Below are 23,126 nucleotides of genomic sequence, written 5' to 3'. Positions count from 1 at the left end.
GAGCTAGATTCCTATTGGCTGAGCGGCGTGCTTGCGTCAGGCCACCTGTATCTAGTAAGAGGATGAGATCTCTTATTCACATTAAAGTGATGTCTTGGGGCAGATGAAACCACCTAAGGGGATTGACTAAACCTTTGGGTTATGTTCTCATGATTAAAAATAAAAGCAGTGTTTTTTTTTTTTTTAAGTGAAATGCATTAGGCAACCTAAAGAGTGTAGCGCTGGTAACTTGTCAGTTCATATCAGTTTCATTTCATGTCAGGCTGGTTGCAAAATCAAAGTTCAGTGACCTCAGATGAACATCAGAAAACCGTTCACTTCACATCTGAAGGATGCCCTTCATTACATCACCGGTGTGCAAGCAACATTATGTACTTTCAACTTGCAGATTTGCCAAGATAACCTTTAGAATACAGAAAATACTGCACAACTCAAAATTCAGTATTTTAGCTTTTATTATGATTGTTTTACATACAGTAGAAAATATCACAAAAACATATGTACAAAGTAGACAAAATTAAGGAGGAGGGAATATCACCAGATTCAAAGAGACCTTGTTATCAACCATCTTGCAAATTGTTTAACAAAGAGCCTTTGCTTCATTTCAAATGCAAATGAAGAGAGACACGTTCTGCTTTCAAAAGAGCTCGAACTTGAGAAAATTTATGGAGAACAAGTGGAACACAAATGAGCAGCGAATCTATTTAACAAAATGAGAGGACAGAGAATTACAGTAAGCAATGAAAAACTACTTTTAAAAGTTTTTCCCCCCAATCAATATTAAAATAAAATATAAAAATATATAAGTATTAAAGCACTATTCTTTGTTAAATGCAAATGCAGCAAGTTTAGCAGAAGTATCCAGTGGCTTTTTCTTTTTGGCACTGCCCTCATCTGACTCCATATGTTCATCAACTTGTCCTGCTTCATCTTCACGTTTTCTTTTCTTGGGGTCCGAGTCGCCCTTTGCTCTCTCCGTCCAGTTCTGAATGAAAGATACAGATGACACACTATTTTTATATACAAGCATTCATGTATGCAATATTATGCGAGCAATAAACTGCATCATTCAAATAAGAATCTGAGATTGTAATTAAAATTGACCGCCAACCCAGACACATTTGTTCACGGTTGGTGTAAACAAAGGCAGCGAACATTTACAAGCGACCGTGATGAGTCACCGGACCCATTTCACATATGAGCACCGGGACCCTTTCTGCACGTTCCCCCCTCCCAACGCACGCCATTCATCATTGTAACTCGCTCTTTCACCGCCTGATACCACCCCCATGTCATTAACATAAGATCAATGAGTGTGGCACACACCCCCAGCCTGGGTTTCCAGAGCAACAGGCATCCTAACCATTCCCCCTCCAGGCTGGAGTGTGTGAAGAGTCATTCTGCCCTGCACTGAGTGGCCCTGTGGGTGCGAGGTCACGAACAGATTGTTCATACAGACGGAAAGCATGAGTGTTTGCAAAGCCCACACACATACACAGGTAAGTGGAGATCAGAAAACAGGAGGATACTTGCTAATGAACAGTGTTGTCATGGATAAATTGGGTTAGAGCTTTGGGAGCATAAAAAAAAAAAAAAAAACACTGGAGGAAGTTGAACACGAGTGCATGAATGAAATCTGTTACATAACGAGTACACATGCAATAAAACCGAAACAAGGAAGTTCCCACGTAACCTTCCTGGATTTATTAATAGGCTGAAGAATTTACTTAAGAAATCCTCTGATGAGCATGAAATGCCTTACCAGTCTTTCCTCTGCTGAGAGAGTGCGGAAACGCCCCATGCCTTCCTTGATAACATCCATTTCCTCAAAGTCAGGATTGTCTGCGAGAATGCTCTTCCTATTCTCCTCAAGCCACAGTTGAAAGCCAGTTTTTGGTCTAAAGGAAGTAAATTGTGGTTACAGAAAAAAAAGACTGTAAACAAAGCACTAAAAGATTGACAGTTCCTTAATCAGTCATCTATTACTTGATGAAAGAAGCACAACATGTGTGATCACACTGGTGTCAGCTAAAACAAGGAGCCAAAGACTAGATTATTGACATCAGATAACAATTTGAATTGATTTTGTTAATTAAAAAAAATAAAGAAACAAAAACAAATGCTTATTATAAGTAATACTGACATATGACTTGCTATAATTTCATTTTAGTAATTGCGGGATGTGAATATACACTGCTCAAAAAAATAAATAAAAAAATAAAATAAAATAAAGGAAGACTTTTTAATCAGAGAATAGCATCAAGTCAGTTAAACTCCTGGGATATTGATCTGGTCAGTTAAGTATCAGAGAGGCTTGTTAATCAGTTTCAGCTGCTTTGGAGTTAATGAAATTAACAACAGGTGCACTAGATGGGCAACAATGAGACGACCCCCAAAACAGGAATGGTTTTACAGGTGGAGGCCACTGACATTTTTTTCCCTACTCATCTTTTCTGACTGTTTTTCACTAGTTTTGCATTTGGCTAGGGTCAGTGTCACTACTGGTAGCATGAGGCGATACCTGGGCCCTACAGAGGTTGCACAGGCAGTCCAACTCCTCCAGGATGGCACATCAATACGTGCTATTGCCAGAAGGTTTGCTGTGTCTCCCAGCGCAGTCTCAAGAGCATGGAGGAGATTTCAGGCGACAGGCAGTTACTCTAGGAGAGCTGGACAGGGCTGTAGAAGGTCCTTAACCCATCAGCAGGACCGGTGTCTGCTCCTTTGTGCAAGGAGGAACAGGATGAGCACTGCCAGAGTCCTACAAAATGACCTCCAGCAGCCCACTGGTGTGAATGTCTCTGACCAAACGATCAGGAACAGACTTCATGAGGGTGGCCTGAGGGCCCGACGTCCTCTAGTGGGCCCTGTGCTCACTGCCCGGCACCGTAGAGCTCGACTGGCATTTGCCATTGAACACCAGAATTGGCAGGTCTGCCACTGGCACCCTGTGCTTTTCAGATGAGAGCAGGTTCACCCTGAGCACAGGTGACAGACGTGAAAGGGTCTGGAGAAGCCGTGGAGAACGTTATGCTGCCTGTAACATCATTCAGCATGACCAGTTTTCTTCGTGAAGCAGTGTTTTGAAATCGCCCATCACTAGATGTCATAAAGTTGTTATTTTGGGGGTTTTTTGGCGCACAAAAAGTATTCCCATCCCTTCATAACATTAAGGTTGAACCACTGTAGTCACACGAACTGTTTTAAATATGTCTTTAGTAGCTTTCTGGGCCTTGAAAGTATTAATTGTCTTGCTGGCAATGTAATTTGTGTTCTGAAGATGAACGAAGGTCTTACGGGTGTGAAACAACATGAGGGTGAGTAATTAATGACAGAATTTTCATTTTTGGGTGAACTAACCCTTTACAGTTCTTATGTTTTATACTACACAGGATTTCACTTAGACATGTAATATTTTAGACCGTCACAAGAGTTTCAGACACCTTTCGTCTTTAAAAACAAATAGATTTACACCATTGCTCTCGTTAACACTTTAGTTAAGAGTCCAGGTCTCACTATTAACTAGTTGCTTATTAGCTTGCATATTACTAGGATATTGGCTGTTTATTAGTACTTATAAAGCACATATTAATGCCTTATTCTGCATGACCATATTCTATATCCCTTAATTCTACCCAATACCTAAACGTAACAACTACCTTACTAACTATTAATAAATAGAAATTAAGAGTTTGAGGCAAAAAGTCGGAGTTAATAGTGAGAATTGAGCCCTAATCTAAAGTGTGACTTTGCCCTCTCATATTAACAGCCATAAAGTTAATTATACAAGCAATCATACAAACTTTTATATTGTGCTTCTCTAAATTTGATCATTTATAGACACTTTGGCACAGCTGACATGGAATACTTTCACTTTCAAAAATGTAAAAAATAAATAAAATAAAATAAAAAAAATAAAATTTTACAATTAAAAGGTGTTGCGGTCTCTTACTTTCTGTTTTCAATATTTTCCGCTGATACTGGAGGTGTAGCTGCAGGAGCTGGTTTCACTTTCTCTGCTCCTGTTTGGCTGTCTTCCTGTTTCTTACTGTTTCCTTTAGAGGCACTCATCTGCAGTAGCGTGGCCTGGGTCTGAAATAAAGGAACCAGCAAAATAAGGCTATATTCAGACCACAGGGAAAAGTGGCCCAAAGACAATTTTGCGCTCATATGAAACTCAGATCTGTTTTTTCCATAACAGTGTGAACAGCAAAAACCACATGAAATATGATCCTTTAGGTTCTGATTTGGGACACTTCCATATATGGTCCTAAATCAGATATGGGTCTGAGGTTTTGTAATGCGACCTCAGTCATATCGGAATTCACGCAACTTTTACGGTACTCTAGATCAACATTTGTCATAATTCTTCGCTAATGGGAGACACTCCAAAGATTTTACATACAAATAGTTCTTTGGTCACTCAGTGAGTATGAAAGACGGTAGCGAAGTTAGTCAGTGGAGGGACAGTGAGATGTTATACTCATATGTATGGTTGTCAAAAGTACCAACTTCGGTACCAAAGTTAAAAAAAGAAAAAAAAAGAAAAAGAAAATGTGACGATACCAGCATTTCCCCTCAACATTTTGAGCGCTGTTGAGCGGATTCTTAAACATCTCTGATTGGCCATTGTGTTCATGTGCTCAACAGATACAGTAAGTCTGTGATTGGCTACAATGATCAGCGCTTCAAAAACATGTTGTAAATAGACATCTTGGAAGCTCTTCATCGAGCGCTTACACAGATACACATGGGAGCGTTTGAAAGCAGACGTCTATCAGCGGATCCCTAATATATCCACTGATAGACAGATATATTATACCTGTGTGGTATCGTCACATTTAACAATTTTTATACTGGCTGGCCACATTTAAAAATATTTATTTCTCGCATCTGAGCAATAAATCAGAATTGAGCACTGTGGCTTATCTAAAGATCAGTTACGTACAAGATGGGATTTTGTGTCCAGTACATTGGACTAAAAATCATAATGCTGCTTATAATCCAGTAGAAACACCTCTGACATTTCACTCTAATAAACGTTCTACTATTGGAACTAAACGTTCTTAGAAAAAAAGATAACCAGGTCATCCCTTACAGACAGAGCTGAGAGTGAGTTTTATGGGGTCAGACAGGTTGTGTGACCCCACAGGGATGGAGAACATTTGTATTTGAGCAACACACTGTACCTTGGACTTGGGTTTGGGTGCCAGGGGCTTCAGGACTGGTCCTTTGCCCTGTTTTGATGTTCCGCTGAGAGTTGCAGGTTTTCTGCTGGACATCGTCATGCTGTCCAAAACATTAGTCGTTCTGGGCTGACCAGCTGGAGAACTTAAGGACTTTCCTGCACCGGACACCTGCAAGTTTAAATGTATATTTTTTATATACTTTGTAAATGTAAACATGCATATCAAGTAAAGCTTGCTTAATTTCACTAACAATGTGCAAGTCTTACCTTGAAAGGGTTCACACGTTGTTCTCTGCTCACTGTGATACACAAGAACATTTTTTAGTCACCAGACACTCATCTCTCATGGCGGCCCATTTGTGCCACTCAAAAGGTATTTGAAAAATTGTTAAATCAATTTGAAAGAAAGAAATCATGTAGAAAAAGCTGCAATTTGATTCTAATCATTATGCTAATTTTATTTCTTCATTATCAACTGCCAAATTCAACACGTTATTTTCAGTTTATACATGCTCAGTTTTTAAAATTTTTATATATTTATTTGATTAATCAAAATCTCATTTTATTGAAATGGTTCTAATACTCTACTCACCCGGTTTGGGAGAGGGCCTTTCAGGTGATTTTCCTCCTTTTTTGAATGGATTCAAACCTGGCAATTCAAAATATGTTCAAATCAAAAACCAATGAAATCAAATTCAATTAACAAAATGCATTACTTAATCATAAAGCTGTCTACTGCAATATTTGAGACTCTTGCTGAAACAAGTAGTGTGCACAACCAAGAAAGCCTTGATTTCAGAGATCAAGAAATGTACAACTGAAATGCATAGGGCATTTGGTTTAATATACTTCAATATACTATACTTTTCAGATACATCTATGGAGAAAAAAAAACAGCATATTTACGTGGTTTCCTGGTCTCTGATTCCTCTGCATCCATTTGCTCTTCCTGTGGATATTCTTCCTCCTCTTCCTCCTCCTCACAGCCATTCTCAACCTGTGCTTGTCTGCTGCTCATCTGATTGGATCCTCTATATTCTCTACTGGTGTGGCTAAACATACAGAAACAAAATATTTGACATCACAATTTTCAACTATTTTTAAGTTATTCAATTCGGAGATACCGCAACTTTTGGTCAATTCCTACTATGACTATTGAATTTTAAAAGACATTGCACTCACAATGCAGATAACACATTTTAAAGTCACCATGAAATCAAAATTGACAATTCTTATCCCAAAATATCTTATTATGGAATATGCACAGGGGTGCACATAACTTTTTTGGTCTAGTTCTCAAGGGAGCACCTGGAGATATTGTGGTAGAATTGTGGTACCCACAATTTACACAATACACTTATCATGAAAGCTCTCCTCATCACTTTCCTCCTGACTGCTCTCCTTTATCTTCTTATCTCTCAAACATGGTAGATGATTTTTTAAAATAAAATTTATTTTACTAACATTAATGACAGACAACAGCAAGAATATAAGGTTGCTGTCACTTTAAGCACGGACGGAATAACTGACCCACATCCAGTTTCTTTCTCAACTGTTCACTTATGACATAACCGAGAGAATACTTGCCGAGACAGGTATTTTGACAATTTTGTGTATCTGTCCGTTCAAGCGCAAGTAAACACGACAGAGGAATTAATTCATTGTTCGCTCTCTCTCTCTCTCTGCGTTTCAGGGGTATGAGGCTGTGCGTACAGCTCACGAGTCCCGATTTTCGCCTCTTCTTCCGCTTTTAAAATTGTTTGAATGTGTTAATTGGCGAGACAAAACACGTCCAAATGATAAACTTTCACTCTATGATGGTTAAATTTAGCAGTTAATCCACGAATCACATGCGTGCCAAACCGTTGGACCTTGGATCCATGGATTAATCCATGGATCATGGATTAACTGCAATCCGTTGCACACCTAATAAAGAACACACTTATCATCATGATTGCTATCTTACCAGAGATGGAGAAAAATCTTACTCCAGTAAATAAACGTGTCCCTGTGAACCGGTACTCAAAAGCGCTTCCCTCCATGTTTCTGGTGCGCATTGTTTATTTTTACTGCGCAAGCGTACCTGTGTTCCACTTATGTGCACCCCTGAATATGCACTATTCATTATAAATGATAACTGATTAATGATGAACAATACATCTCTTCTCGGATGACGTGTTTACTAGCACAAAGGCGGGACAATCTGTCAATCACGAGGTCACCGCAATAGATCCAATCAATTCTCCATAGACAAAATCAAGCCCCGCCTTACATTTTTTCTTGTTCAAGAAGCCATTTCATTCGGATATACGTCACAGGGAAGAAAAGACTATCGCAACTTCTGTTTCATGCCGACTTTAAAGCTGAGCATAACTACAAAACAGTATTCACTATTGAAATTTATGAGCTTTTTAAAACTTATGACCTTTCTAGACCAAAAAACAGACAAAATATTCCTAGGTTGTTTCTAGGTTTTACGAACTTTAGGAGAGAATCAATAAGACAAAAGGCATAACACTGATCCCACAGTTCATAAGCTTTTCCTGCTTAAAACAGGAAGAAACACTAGTTAGTTGTTTCTAAGAAACTTCAATCCAACAACTCTTTAGACATCAAATTTCCAGCAGCGGCACTGAAAGAATTTGAATTAATATAAATATAATAACTATAAATGTTACACAGAGTTCCATGCTAACCTCTGATAGGCCATCTCATCTTCTTCCTGCTCCTCCTCCTCCTGCAGCTGATTGGCCTTTTCCAGGGCGAGTTCACTGAGTCTCTGTGCCAGGGCCATGCGTCTGGAACGAGATGCGTAACGGATGGCGAGCGTCACAACGCTGTGAGTCATGAGCTCAGCCAGCTCCACACACCGGAACTCTCGCTCCAGTTTACACGACAGCTGCCCAGGCACACACACAAACAAACAACAATCAGCATAAAACATGGTGAGATGTCTGGAAGGACAGTTCAGATAAAAACAAATCTGATCAAATGTGCAAGCTACGCCTGAAAATATGGCATACACACGTCAAAGCAGAGATCTGATTTATGACATTCCAGAATTGTTTTACAGAAATCAGACAGTGAAATTCAATCCAGGCATATGCGATTGAATTTAACCAGGCTTTAACTTCCTGTTCTGGTCACGTGAATGACTTACAGCGAACATCTTCATTAGCAGTTCCTGCTGCTCCTTCTCAGCCTGAGATTGACCCTCGCTGTCAATTTCATAACCATTGGATGACAGAAAGCCATAGTGGTTATGAAAGAGCATGGACCGCCAGTACTGCTCCTACAAAACAAACATAAATACACAATTAAAAAAAGAACATATTGTATATTTCAGGATCCACATCAAGTGTCATCTGATGACAAAACAAACAAGCAATGCACCTGCAAGATAGGGATGGCCACAACTGACCTTCAGTCCAGGTCAACAAAATAATAAAATAATAAAATAAAATAAAAAATAAAATAAAATAACAGAATGAAACTATGCATGCTGGTGCAAAAAACAGCAAGACACACTGCAAAGACATCATTCTGACCATGTCTATATAGACCAACAATTTAAAATATATAAATAAATAAATAAACATTAATCGAGAAATCAAATAGGCAATAGGCAAAAAGCGCACATCCCTACATGATACTATAGTTTAAATGACTTTGACAAGACTCCAGGATGGATTTTAGGCCATACCTCCATTTGGCCTTTCTCTGTGGTGGTCTGGCAATAAGGCAGGTTAAAGGGCAGGACGGCCACAGCAGGGCGGGGTAGGGTGGGTGGGAAACGTGATCCTTTACATGGGATACACCTGAGAGAGAGATGGGGAGGATTCCCAGTTTCACTGGCTGCTTGGAAATTTCCTATTTATGGACACAGTGGGTCACAGATCTGACAATTGTGAATAAAAGGAAATGACACACCTGAGCTGCTGTGGATTCTCATAAACCCCAACAACCCAATAATGGTCTGATTTGCTCTTGCAGGTGTCTCTGGTGTTGCAGACAGGAGTCCATGTGTTCCCCAGGGTCCGGTTCAGCATACGTACAACACCCTCGGAGTCAATACAGCACGGGGTTCCTGCAAAGAGTAATTATCATGCAACTTCATCTGTCATACTCAAATAGGAAAAGAAGGTAGACTAAAGAAATCTCAGGCCCCAATTCATAAAAAATAAAACAACAACAACAGTTTTGTGGTTTAGACAATGTCTATTAGCTTTGATTGAGACTATCTGTATGCATACACTACCCTAAAGTTTGGGGTTGTAAGATTTTTTTTAAAAAGTCTCACCAAGGCTGCATTTATTTGATCAAAAATAAATGCAGTAAAAACAATAAAATTGTGAAATTTTATTATAATATTTTAATATTTAATTTATTCCTGTGACTGTAAAGCTACAACCATTACTCCAGTCTTCAGTGTCACATGATGCTTCAGAAATCATTCTAATATGCTGATTTGGTGGACAAGAATCATTTATTTCAATTATATTTTCCTTAATGTTGAAAACAGTTGTGCTGCTTCATGAGAGAAATCATGATTCTTTGATGAATATAAAGTTTTAAAGAACAGCATTTATTTTTCTAACATTATAAATGTCTTTGCTAGTACTTTTGATCAATTTAATACATCCTTCCTGAATTCAAAGAATTTGTTACTGACCCCAACCTTTTGAATGGTATTGTACATAACATGAGACAACTACCAGGAAATTACATAAAAATTCTTGAGGCGGTTTTAATTTTTTTTCATTTCCCATTTCCTTAAAAATCAAACAACAGGAAGAGAATACAGTGTGTGTGTGTGTAACGCCTGCTCGCCAGAGGAGGTGACTCACCCTCAGCAGTGAAGCCCATCCATGCCAGGTAGGACTTCCGTGAGAGAGGCAACGGTTCTCCGTGGATGACCTGCCTTCTCTTCCGCCCGAGATGGAGCAGCTGTACACCAAGGGCCTGGTCTCCATCAAACCCAGTACCTGACGGCATACATGACAATCAAGCTCCACCAATTTGCAGACACAAAGCACAAGCAAAGTCGGATTCATTTTGGAGAATCAATTCTTCTAATTCAGATTTTCAGTTTTAATGGTTGCAAGAAAGGATTTATTCCATTTGAGTCATTGCTCAAAAGATTTGCAGATTTCACAAGTACGTAAGTTTTTGAGCAACTCTCTCCATTAAAAGGAACCAATTCAAAGCCAAAGCATGTGTGCAATTCAGACATAAATAACAACAAGCACTAGCATATATGTGTTTATGAACATTTATTTTATGTATTTAAGGCTTCTGGTTATTCAGGACAAGGGTACATTGCCCTGAAACCAGTGCTTGTATCCAGAAGTAAGGTGACATGCATCAGTACCTCTGTGATACACTATGAGGAGCTGCTCTCCATGTCCTGCCATGCAGACCACAGCTCCAGGCAGGCTGAAGATCTCCTTCTGCACACCACCGATGGAGAACAGTCTGACCATCAGAGCACTGGTGGCCACTGCCGCCCAGCCCTGACCCAAACACAAGGCACGTGCGTCCTCTCCTTTAGGTAGATCCACCATCCAGTCCTTATGAGTGTCCCAGCACGAGAAATGCAAACACTGGATCTTACTGTGGAGAGAGAGAGAGACAGACAAATATCGGGAAAATGAGACTTTCATGAAGGGAAACAAAAGATGCAGCATAAACATTTTCTAGTAACATATTTATGATGCACTATTTGTTGACATTTATGATGTTACCTGTTCTTTATACCAAAGTGTTTACTTTCTAATTTATGTCAGTTTTCATATTCTATGTAAATATATTTCAGGTATGATTACGTTACAACATGTGTCATTGTTACATTTTCCACTTTATCTTAGTGTCCTTGTTACATACGTTACATGTACTAAATGTAATAATAACAGTAAAACATGCATAATTACATGCAACCCTACCGTTATAGTAAGTACACGGCCTTAACTCTTTCCCCACCAGCATTTTTTTTTTTTTTTTTTTCCCCCTTTTACAAGTTGCCAGCCAGCATCAGTATTTTTAATAATTTTCACAAAAATTTCAGGGTCCCCAGAATATTTTGTTGTAGTTTTGATTTATATGCCGTCGAATGTTTGATGATCATGCTATTTGCATGCGCATAAGCAATGCTTCCATCGCTTTTTTCTGCTTCCTTTTTACCTGTGTTTTGATCCAGAGATTCTCTACTCTTTCAGAAGATGTGTAATAGCGCCCCCTACTGTATAACAGTGAAAACATGGATTGCCCGAAAATTCCGTCAATGGTGGGGAAAGAGGTAATTAACATTACTCAGTACTTAAATGTATAATTACACTGACAAGGACACCTTAAAATAATGTGTAACCCATTTTGCACAGAAAAGCTTATTCCCAGTAACAAATAATAATTTATACTTACAGTTATTTATTTAAAAACAGTGCATTTCACAGATGGGCAGTAGTTAGCATCCATAAATTCACAGACATATAATTTACTACCAGATTTCTACCAGATTAGTAGTTCTGCAAATAAAAATGGAGGCAAAGTGCAAATTTGCTTCACAAACAAGGGCAAGCAATTGAGGACAAAGGGGAGACAGGACTACAGAGCAAGGTTCACACCAACTACTGCTGATTTTAAATCTAACTTACTGTATAGCAGCCCTGTTCAACAACAACAACAAAAAAATCTCTAAATTCAATTCAGCAAATCTCTAAACTAAAGAAATTAAAAAATTATAACTGACTCAAAGAAATGAAGTAAATTATTACTACTAAGATCTTGTACCTGGCAAGCTCATCAGTTCCCTCACAGGCCAGCAGCACGGCCTCCTGGGATAGATCAGCCATGGTGTGGCCCAAGGTGTTGGTGAGATGCATGGCATGATGGACCGCAGTATCGTGAAATTCCACATCAATGGCGTTGTCCTGATCATCATTATAGCCACGGATGATGCCCACGGAGTTCCACATCTGAGAAGGAACATGGGGAACTTTAAAAGACTTTCTCATATTTAATAAAGACACAAATATTTACTGTCACTACATTTGATTTACTGTTAAATCAAATTTAAAAAATATTCAGTACACAGAAAATAGCAATAGGTCTTATTTTAAATCATAGATAGAATGTATTAATAAAATAATAGCTAATTTTATTATATTACATATCAATCACTTCCAGTGGTTGTACTGTTCTTATTATTTGCAAATAATTGTGTTTTCAATCTAATAAATTATTATAAAATATATGTAATGCATATTTTATGTTTATGATGTTGTAGTTATGGTATTGCTTGAATTCTAGTGATTCCCAGTTTCAATTCCAATAAGCTAAAAAAAAAAAAAAAAAAAAAAAATGAAGTCAAACATATTTATTCGGTGTCTTTTTGCAAAACATTCTGTTGCAGCTGAATACCATGGAGGGGGAAAAAAAAAATAAAAAAAAAAATAAAAAAAATGTTAACAAAAATAGAATTAAAAAAAGAATTAAAGAGTCAGCAATAAAATAAGAACAAACAAATAAATACAACTGAACAAATTTCAGGTACAGAACTTAAAATCAAATGTAAAATAACACTGCATAATTTTCTTTGAAATAAAATATAGATTAATCCTTAAAGTTACAAAAGTTATCCAGTCAAGATTAGTGAGTGATATTCATTTTCTTTTGTTCTTTGGATTAAAATTAATGAGACAGCAGGAAGCAGGTTTATTAGGCTGCTGTCACTTTAAGACCTAATGCACAGATCCAATATACTGATACACATGCGTTTTCTTTCTCAACTGTTTATATTTACTTAAGACAAAACCAACAGTTTATGAGGATATTTTGACAAATCGCGTGTATTTGTCCGTTCAAGAGCAAGAAGACATGGAAGCGAAACCATTTCAGTATTCGCACACTATATGAGAGGCAGCTAACTGTGCACATGCATTGGATGTGTGGGCAGCACTGAAAACAGCTCGCGAGTGCTGAATTGAGTTCTCTTTTGCATCTTTACACTTGAATAGTTTAAAATCACATTAAAAATGCAAACACAGGAATCAATAAACGGAATCAAAATACACGCGTCATATCGAATTCATGGTTCTTGGAAATTTGGAAACCCTAGTTGTAATCTAATAATGATTAATGAAAAACTTACTCTGTAAATCAATGATCTGCTGATCAGGAAATAATTGACATGGTCACAAAACAGTATCAATCACTCTCTACGTGAGTTGACAACAGGTATGATTTCTCCTCACCATAAAGCGATGCATGAGGTGCACCGGGGTAGATCCTGGCTGGAAAGCTCTTTGGGGTTGTGTGGGCATGGGACCCTCGTATACAGGACGGGACACTGCAGGGGCCACAGCAGGATGAACAGCACTGCTGCCATCCTCCTCTGGAAGTCCATCCAGTTTTACAGAGCCTGGATCTTGAGAGACCAAAACATCTGAACCTTAATTAAAGTGCTTTACTACTTTACTGTAACGTCCTACAATATATTTTTTTTGCGGTGATGTCTCATACCTTGAGAATTGTCATCGTCATCCAAGAAGGATCCTCTGTTCCGCAGTCTGCCCGTGGCGGGCATGAGGTCATCATCGTCGTCATCATCATCATCCATGATGGGTTTCTTCACTGGAGACCGCGAGTCACTCCTGCCCTCGTCCAGCATCCGGTCATCATCCTCATCAAACAGGTCATCATAATCATTTGTTTCTTTAGCTGCAGTGGCCTAAACATCAGCAGAAAATAAACATGGTACATTCATTTACATAAAGGAACAGTTGTCCTGTGTAGCATGACCAGGACATTGTTATTAGACTAATTAATTGCTGCTCAAAATGAACTCCGATTGTGTTTGTTACTCACACCCTGACGAAGGCAAAATAGCTGCAACGCGTAGGTGTGCACCTGTCACCTGTTTTTAACTTATAGCCATGATGAATTAAAGGTGCAATATGTAAGAATTTTGCAGTAAAATATCCAAAAACCATTAGGCCAGTGTTATGAATATTGTTCAGTTGAGTACTTACAATATCCCAAATGTTTGCAACTATTTATAAATCGTGAGAAAATTGCAATTTTAACCAAGGCTCTGGGGCGTGTGAGCAGTCGCCTGTCAATTGCATCATGCCCGCGTTACCCTCGGTTTCCGGTTTTATTTTGTAGAAACCATGGAAACACCAAAGACGCTTTAATATTTACATGTTTTAATAGACAAGGAAACAACTCTTTTGATATATTTATAGACAGAAAACTAATTATTGTTATATAGCTCAACACGTTTAGTCTTATTGTTTAAATCTAATTTTCTTGATTTTTTGCAAGTACCATGCTTTACAATGCCTCAGAGAAAAACAATTTTGTGAAGTAGCTAACATAGCATAATCAGATGCAGCTTTATTTTTAGTAACAGTAATCCAAGTGTCCATCAAGTCTCACAGCAGCCGCCGAGTGAACGCACAGAGTAACTTTATAACATAATTTTCAACACTCTCAAATATATCTAATATGATAAACAGAGCTGCGTTACCTCATACTCATGACCAGAAAAGCAGAAGCGGCGCCGGCGGTATAATAAAAGTTCTGCTGCTCGCGGCGTGTTGCGCAATCGCTCCAGCGGCCTCGTTCAGCTCCCACAACACTCGGTCCTGCTCTGCTTCATACTACAATAACGTTAATAATCGCATCCATGAACATGATTTCTTCCCGAGTCCTATCCCAATTCTATTCCACCGTCCGTTGAGGTGAAGACCACATGTCCCAAGATTCTGCGCTCAAACTTGGCGTCATCAAGCTACGCCTTCGTTTTGAATAGGCCTCTAGCGACCTCTAGCGGACAGAAAATATTACATATTGCACCTTTAAAGGCTTTTTAAAACGTTTTCAATAAGATTTGAGTGCCTTGGACTATCATTATTTTCACGAGTTGAACTATCCCTTGCACCCAAAGAGCACCGAGACAAGGAACTCATGCAGGGTGGAGCTTTTCCTATAATTATTTCTAAGGATACTGATTTTTAGAAGGAAGCTGTCAACTGAGTGAGATGGCTAACAGGAACATGGTTTGTGTAACATTAGCAACACATTATTAGTTGTTTGATAAAGTAGTCAAGCCAAAGGCTAAATCATATCAATTACCATTTCTCCCTTTATAATCACGAAAAGCTGTCACCCATCTCAGTTTGTGATCTCACAAAGTTTCGTTATAATCAATAAGGTTGTCTACACTGCACAATGAATATCTCTTATTTACATTTGTGAGTGTGCAGAACTGAACAAAAACTCTGGCGTTTTGACCGGTGAGCGGATTCTGACTAAATTAAACATCCCTGATTGGTCACTACATTCAAGAGATCAACAAACATGTCTGTGATTGGCTAAATTGCTTACTGCTGCAAAAACACATTATAAATAGAAACATTTGACGTTCTCCAGAGCTCAAACACAAATACGTACTGGAGTGTTTACCCAATATGATATTATTACAGTATGAACTGAGGGTGCTCTTGCTTTCGTTTGAGGGTCCTGCAGAACCGGGCCTCCATGTATAATTAATTTTTCTTCTGAATCAGTTTATTTTCCAAGCATATATGGCTGAATTAAACCAGTATTTCCACTTGCGATTGTGTAGCATTTACTACAGTTGACTGAGTGGATCAGGTATTATGAGCTTGTGAGATTGAGTGAATGCTGGGAGTAATTTGCATATTCATGGTTCAGAGAATACTAAATGAAGCAAGGGTGTAGAGTTACATTCAAGCTATTTTACATAAACAAAATATTTTGACAGGAAAAAAACATTTAAATATATCATTTTGATTATCAAAGATGAGTTTTAAGGGATAAAATTATTGACTAACATTAGTTAATGCACTGTGAACCAACATGAACGTTTGGTAACACTATTTTACAATGTCCTTGTTTCAAGTTACATGTAGTTACTGTAGAAATGACTATAAATTGTGCACATTAATTACATGAAACTAACCCTAAACTAAATCCTAACCCTATAGAAAGTACATGCAGTTAAATATTATTATTCAGTACTTAAATGTATTACACTGCAAGACAGACACCTTATAATAAAATGTAACTGAATTTTTTTTATTAAACATTAACAGATTAATAAATTAAAATAGTTTTAATGTTAAAATAGTTTATTCATTGTTAAATCATCATGTTAGTTAATGCATTAACTAATGTTAACAAATGAGACCTTACTGTAATGTTACCATTTTAAAATGTTATTATTATTAACGAATATACAGAATAATGTTAGTATTTTTTATTTTTTTTTAAATCCTTCAGCAGATATAGCCACTTCTTAAGGTCACCTAAAGATCCTTACACATTCATCATGACTTTACGTTGGTCATGCTATTTCTGGTGCAGTATGTTCGGGAAGAAAAAGGCGAGGGCCTGAGGGTACAACTGACCTTGGTGTTCTGGATAGCAGAGGAAGAGGACGGCGACGAGGACGACACGCCTTCCAGGAGCCCGAGGCAGCCCTCTGTGTCAGTGTAAGCGATCCGGCCCCCTGAGGGATGCCACGCCATCCCACAAACAGTGAACCCTTTCTCATGTTTCTGTCTGCAATGGTATGAGATCAACAAACACCATCACCACTAGAACCATCCTTTATACAACTGTACACAATATTTGTTGTATTTGAGCAATAAGGTCAATACAACTCTGTCATGTTTCAACAGTGTTGGGGAAAGTTACTTTTAAAAGTAATTAATGCGTTAAAATATTGCGTTACTCCCTTAAAAGTAACTAACTGCGCTACTTAGTTACTTTTATATAAAGTAATGCATTGCATGTAATGCATGTATCAAACTGCCAAAGTCACGTGAACCATTGAAGTTTCGAAACGTTTCGAAACACTTATGACGTAATGAAGCCTCGTTTACTAAAATCACATGACTTTGGCAGTGTGACACATGCTCTGAACCACTGATTCGAAACAAAAGATTCGTAAAGCTTCGAAGCTTCATGAAGCAGTGTTTTGAAATCGCTCATCACTAGATATTGTTGAATAAAGTCGTTATTCTGTTTTTTTGGTGCACAAAAAGTATTCTCGTCGCTTCATAACATTAAGGTTGAACCACTGTAGTCACATGAACTGTTTTAAATACGTCTTTAGTAGCTTTCTGGGCATTTGAAAGTGTTAATTATCTTGCTGACAATGGAGGCCTCACTGAGCCATCGGATTTTATTTTATGGGTTTAGAACGATACAAGGGTGAGTAATTAATGTCTGAATTTTCATTTTTGGGTGAACTAACCGTTTAAGCCTCAGGCTGAAGGAAATGCAAATTCACAAGCCAATTACAGAAGAATAAGATGCATATTTGTATAGTTGTACTGGATCATTAAAGGTCAGCAGCAAAGACATGGGTTAATAAAGTGAGATTAAATGCATAAAGTATATTTGTGCAATTTATCATTTAATTACTGCAGATTTGCGTAATATTCTGAGATGGCATTTCTCTGTTTTTATTCATTTTGAGGAATACTGAATCTGTTTGAGTAAATGCATGCTCACATTCAGTCTACAACAATAACCATCATGTTTACATCGAGCACACAACACCTCTGCACTTACTCCCAATTTCTCTCAACATGTACATTTAAAACTAAAATTAAAAGTAATGCATTGCTTTCCTAGTTACTTGAAAAAAGTAATCTGATTATGTAACTCAACACTGGGTTTCAACATTCAAAATGATCAATAATATCAAGATAAATATGACTATAACCTCTCGATACACAGTTTGGCCTCTACATCCCAAATCAACAGGTTTCCGCCAACTGTTCCTGCAGCCAGAAACTTCCCACATGGTGACCAGACCACAACATTAACAACCTGGGAAGGAGAACGAATCAGAAAGAATTGTTCATGACAACATTAAAATGCACTGCAATATAACACACAACTTTAACCACACAGTACATATCTCATGAGATACAGTAAGGGAAAGGTTAAAGCACAATTGTAATGCTAATAAAGGTTTCCACCGCCTACAAATGACCTTTTCTAATAATATTCCTCTTATAAGTAACTGTTCCACTGTAAACTACTGGATGGTTTTCTACTGACCTGCGTGATGAGGTCATCAGAGAGTGTGCTAACATGCGTCCATGTGTTTTTGTCATACAGCTGAATGGTCAAGTCCACCGGTACGGCAAGCAGCTACAAGTACATACAACAATGAAAGATATTCAACTTAATGTCACGACTGTTGTAAGAAACTGGTGATAGGAGCTGTTTACAAGATTGACAGATTGATTGATGTGCTCATTAAGCAGTTACATATGAAGCCACCAAAGAGAGAAACCTGAAAATGTTAATTAAAATTTGAAGTCTGTAAAAGGCCTTAAATTAACATGAAATGTTCAATACCTTTCCAGAGCGAGGCTGCCAAGCAAGTCTACAGAGAGACTTGGCATTGCTAACGTCACTTGACTTCTGGAGAACTTTCCATTGAGCTACTTGAGTCTAAAACACACAACAGGGCTTCATTAGCTTCAGAGGGATCCAGAAGTCTGAGATCACACTGAAAATCTGGGAATTTTCCATTTAATTGTTATGGTGAAAGTATAACTTGTAATAAAAAAAGTTACAATTTAAAAATGCAATACAGAAGCTTTTTTATTAGTGCTTGATGACTTTTGGACCTCATTGTACATGCTTTTCGTTGTATGAAGAGCTGATAAGGCCTCATACCTGTGACTCAATAGACCACACAGTGACTGATCCATCACAGCTGGAGGAAGCCTGTCAGGAAGTGACATCAGCACAGCAAAATTAACAATCATGGCTCAACAGTAATTTTAAAACACAAACACTCATCAGAACATATGTCACAAACAGCACATATAGAGTACCTGTTCAAAAGACTGCGGTCGGTGAGATTTTTAATGCTTTTGAAAGTGTCTCATATGTTCACCAAGGCTGCATTTATTTTGATATGAACAGAATTACTGTATAATATTACTATATAATATTACTATTTACAATAACTTTCTATTTTTATATATTTGAAAATGTAATTTATTCCTGTGATGGCAAAGCTGAATTTTCAGCATCATTACTCTAGTCTTCAGTGTCACATGATCCTTCAGAAATCATTCAAATATGTTGATTTGGTGTTCAAGAAACATTTCTTATTATTATAAATGTTGAAAACTGTTGTGCTGCTTAATATTTTGTGGAAACTGTGACATTTTTTTATATTCTTTGAATAGAAAGATCAAAAGAACAACATTTATTTGAAATACAAACGTTTATTTGAAATACTTTTGTAATATCATTAATGTCTTTACTATTTTTTAATCAATTTAATGCATTCTTGCTGAATAAAAGTATTAATTTCTGTCTTCAAAATAATCTAAATCTTACTGACCCCATCCTTTCCAATGGTAATGTATGCAGCAAATATGACAATGAGAACTGATTCACGAGCAATTCTTAATTTAGCCACATTCAAAAATAACACCTGTTGACCATTAAAAAGCACCATGACACTTACAAGGAACTCATCAGAAGGGTCAAGAGCCACACTGAGGACGGGAGCATCATGCCCACGTAGGGTCTTCTGCTGACTGCTGTCCGCCACCTCCACTATCTTCACCAGGAAGTCGCTGGAAAACAGAATGCCAAAATTAGCACCTTCATCTTCCACCATTTTCAGCTCAACAGAGACTCATATTGGCACTGTAGATCTTTTGATCTGAAGTGGGGAAATAAATGAAAACTCATTTCCGACCTCTATAGGAAGGAAAAAAAAAAAAAAAATCAAATAACCTGTTTGGAGCTCAGCTGCCAGTGCATCAATATTCAAGCATCGGCAGCGGGATAAAACCGCTCAATCAATGCTGTGACATGCTCACTGCCTTCAACCGTGATGCATCCACATAAAACAATCCATATATCCAGCAAATGGCCATTTAGCCAAATACAACTAATCATAAAACAATCGAAGTGGTTTCTTCTCCACATAGACATTGATCAAAAGCATGAAGATGGGAGAATTAAAATATTAAATGACCCATGAGATTTTCACCAATTTTGACTAAAACAGAACTGCAACTAAAAATATAAATGAAATAAGACAAACCTGTCTTGGGATAATTCACCCAAAAATGATCACTTAACAACAACAAAAAAATTAATTTACTCACCCTTATGTCATTCCAAACTAGGGCTGCTCCCTAAGAGTCGACTAACCGTTATTCGACGAGAAAAGGCTTAGTCAACGAACATTTTATTGGTCGCAGAAAAAAAAAAAAAAAAAAAAAAAAATCCACAGTACATCGGACAGGACATCCAAATGCTGACCTATCATTCATCGACTTCAAATATGGCTTATATTATCTGAAACATGTAAGTAGTATCAACTTTTCATGGCCGCTCACTTTAACGTTAACCTAGAAAATGTGGGCTATCACTCGGTGTGATCACTTGCACTTTAAATACTCATTTGAATCTGTGAAAAGTCTACTTTTGCGCTTTCTGCCATCTCTCTCTGTGAACTTGAGACATCAAAAATATACTTATAGAAAGCGAAAATTTTTAAATTAACTAGTTCAAATAGAAAACAAATACTCTCAGGTTATGTAATCCATGAAACGTGTCCAGAGATGACGACTACTAGTCGACCAGAAAAATCTTTAGTTGAGGGCAGCCCTATTCCAAACCCATAGGGGACCTTCGAAGAAAAATCCATATGAATCGAGCAGTTTAATCAAAGTCTTCTGAAGAGACACAATCGCTTTATATGATGAACAGATTTAATTTTGGTAAACAGAAGCTCAAGCATGCTTGCTTGATGCGCAAGAACAAATGAGGTTTGTTCTCTAGCCTGTCAACTAAGTACAGTTGAGCTTCTGTTTATGTTTATATGGATTTCTTTTATGATCTCTTTATGAAAGTTTCGAAACGTCTGAGTTTTGGGTAAAGAGACTTTCAATGTAGGGACAGAAACCTCCCAGATTTCATTAAAAATATCTTCATTTGTGTTCTGAAGATGAACTGAAGTCTTATAGGGTTTGGAACAACATGAATGTGAGTAAATGATGAATTTTTATTTTTGGGTGAATTATCCGTTTAAGAACAGGATTGTAGCATGTAAAGGAAAGAAAGCAACTCATACCTTGAGCCTGCAGCCACTCTTGACCCGCTGGCGTTGAAGGTGACGTGGTTTGCGTTGGTGGTGAATCGAGTGAGTATGCCATCTGGATCTCCATCTGGGAAAGTGTGAATCTGAACTGTGTTGTTGGAAACCGCTGTAACGAGCTTTCCATTCTGTAGGGAAAAATAAACACTGACATTTAAATAACAGTAAAATTAGAAGGATTTTAGTTTAATTGATCATTTTCATGTGTTTTACGAGAACGCTCTCTGCAGCATTATTAATGTAATCATGCTTTTATAATAGACTGTGAAAAAACACACACCAAAGCAAATGTTAACTTACCTTCAAGGCTACAGAATACACCTTCTCCCCGACATTTATAGACTTGGGATCATCGTCATCTAGACTTTCCCATATGCGGACATCACCATCACTCCCACAGGTCACAATACACCTGGGAAAGTGTTTGAAACAAAACATAACATGGTCACCATCAATTACAGGCATCTTATTATTTCCCATTTGTTAAATCTGAAATCAAATGTGGAAATTGAGTGATTACAAAAGATGTCACTTACTTTCCCTCATCATCAAAGCAGACATCAGTGTGGCCTTCTGAGTGACCGTAACGCATGGGCTTCCTTTCACACGGCATGATGCTCTCAGGAGGACAATCAGATTCAGGGCAGTGTCTGCTGCGTGTAATAATATATACTAGTATTATATTATATTACATTACATTACTAGTATTATATTATATTATATTATATATATATATATATATATATATATATATATATATATAAGCATTTCATATACAGTATGCATAATTTAATTTGAAAACTAATTAGATAAATTAATTTATCCTCAGTGCTATTGCAATACAATATTACTCTGCATCAAGTGTTATAGTCTAATGTAACTTGCACATATTGATATACAATTTGCTTTATCACAGATATACTAATAATGTAGTAATATACAATACTAATACTTACAGCATACTAATTTACTTCTAATACCAAATATGTACTTATTTAACTGTTGTTTTTCTATTATCTGTAACTACTGGCACTCGTGACAAGTGAAATTGTTTTCATTAATTTAACTTCCCTACTTGATCTCTCAAGAAACAGAATGTCTTTGATCATAGAAATAGAAATTATGTCATTTGACAAGACAGCAGACGTCTTGTGATGCAAACATAAACAGCCTTTACTAAAAGTAAGTTCATTTTAATCTCAAGTTTAGACAATTACCATCTTTGGTGCACAAAGAAGTGCAAATGTGCTACCAAGACAGCTACTTCACATGCAAAATGATCAACAGCCGCGGAATAAAGACAAAATATCCTGAAAGAATGCACGTGTCCGAGTAAACAAATATAATCGAGTAACAATACGATCGATATATGCTGTATAAATGTTTTAAACACGCAGTACTTACAGCTTTAGTTTGGCGGTAATTCTCAGTATTCAGCGCCACACTCGCTCACATCTCCCGCGCTGACAACAGTGACGTTTAAAAGTGGGCCGGACCGTTAACTTTTCCAAAAAGTAATTGGCTGAATCAGAGTATTGACTCCACCCCGAGTCTGACGTATCGTGACGTTCCCGATACATTTTTTCTACATTAAAAGTATTTTTAAATAATTATTTATTGTTATAAATAAATAAGACGATAATTTTTCATAGTTAATATTATTTTACAATGCTTGAGGTGCATGTAAAAACAAGGTTATCGCTCTTACCAAATAGCAAACAGAAATTGGATCTGCCTGCAGCAAAACTGTCTGATATAAGG

General features: G+C 37.4%; 1 protein-coding gene across 4 annotated transcripts; it reads right to left on the bottom strand.

Moving 5' to 3' along the window:
* Window positions 1–437: 437 nt before the first annotated feature.
* wdhd1 (WD repeat and HMG-box DNA binding protein 1) lies at window positions 438–22,908 on the bottom strand. Of its 4 annotated transcripts, none has more exons than XM_051868646.1 (26): window positions 22,770–22,908; window positions 21,902–22,018; window positions 21,666–21,777; window positions 21,342–21,493; window positions 19,719–19,830; window positions 18,914–18,964; window positions 18,590–18,685; window positions 18,287–18,379; window positions 17,946–18,052; window positions 16,621–16,774; window positions 13,706–13,913; window positions 13,438–13,610; window positions 11,975–12,159; window positions 10,560–10,801; window positions 10,036–10,173; window positions 9,119–9,275; window positions 8,892–9,006; window positions 8,349–8,480; window positions 7,885–8,087; window positions 6,095–6,240; window positions 5,781–5,837; window positions 5,456–5,487; window positions 5,190–5,357; window positions 3,953–4,092; window positions 1,763–1,898; window positions 438–985 (listed from the first exon to the last, which is right to left on the bottom strand). In XM_051868646.1, the coding sequence occupies exons 2-26, from the start codon at window positions 21,976–21,978 to the stop codon at window positions 818–820; spliced, it is 3,354 nt and encodes a 1,117-aa protein (XP_051724606.1). In that variant the 5' UTR covers window positions 21,979–22,018; window positions 22,770–22,908; the 3' UTR covers window positions 438–817. The 4 variants fall into 4 exon arrangements, with proteins under 4 accessions (XP_051724606.1, XP_051724608.1, XP_051724609.1 ...); XM_051868648.1 differs by having other exon boundaries at window positions 21,902–22,015; window positions 22,770–22,905; XM_051868649.1 differs by lacking the exon at window positions 22,770–22,908 and adding an exon at window positions 22,583–22,741.
* Between the last annotated feature and the right edge of the window lie 218 nt (window positions 22,909–23,126).

Source organism: Ctenopharyngodon idella, chromosome 17 (assembly GCF_019924925.1).
Source record: "Ctenopharyngodon idella isolate HZGC_01 chromosome 17, HZGC01, whole genome shotgun sequence".
Taxonomy (NCBI): domain Eukaryota; kingdom Metazoa; phylum Chordata; class Actinopteri; order Cypriniformes; family Xenocyprididae; genus Ctenopharyngodon; species Ctenopharyngodon idella.
This window is presented reverse-complemented; position numbering and strand designations above follow the sequence as displayed.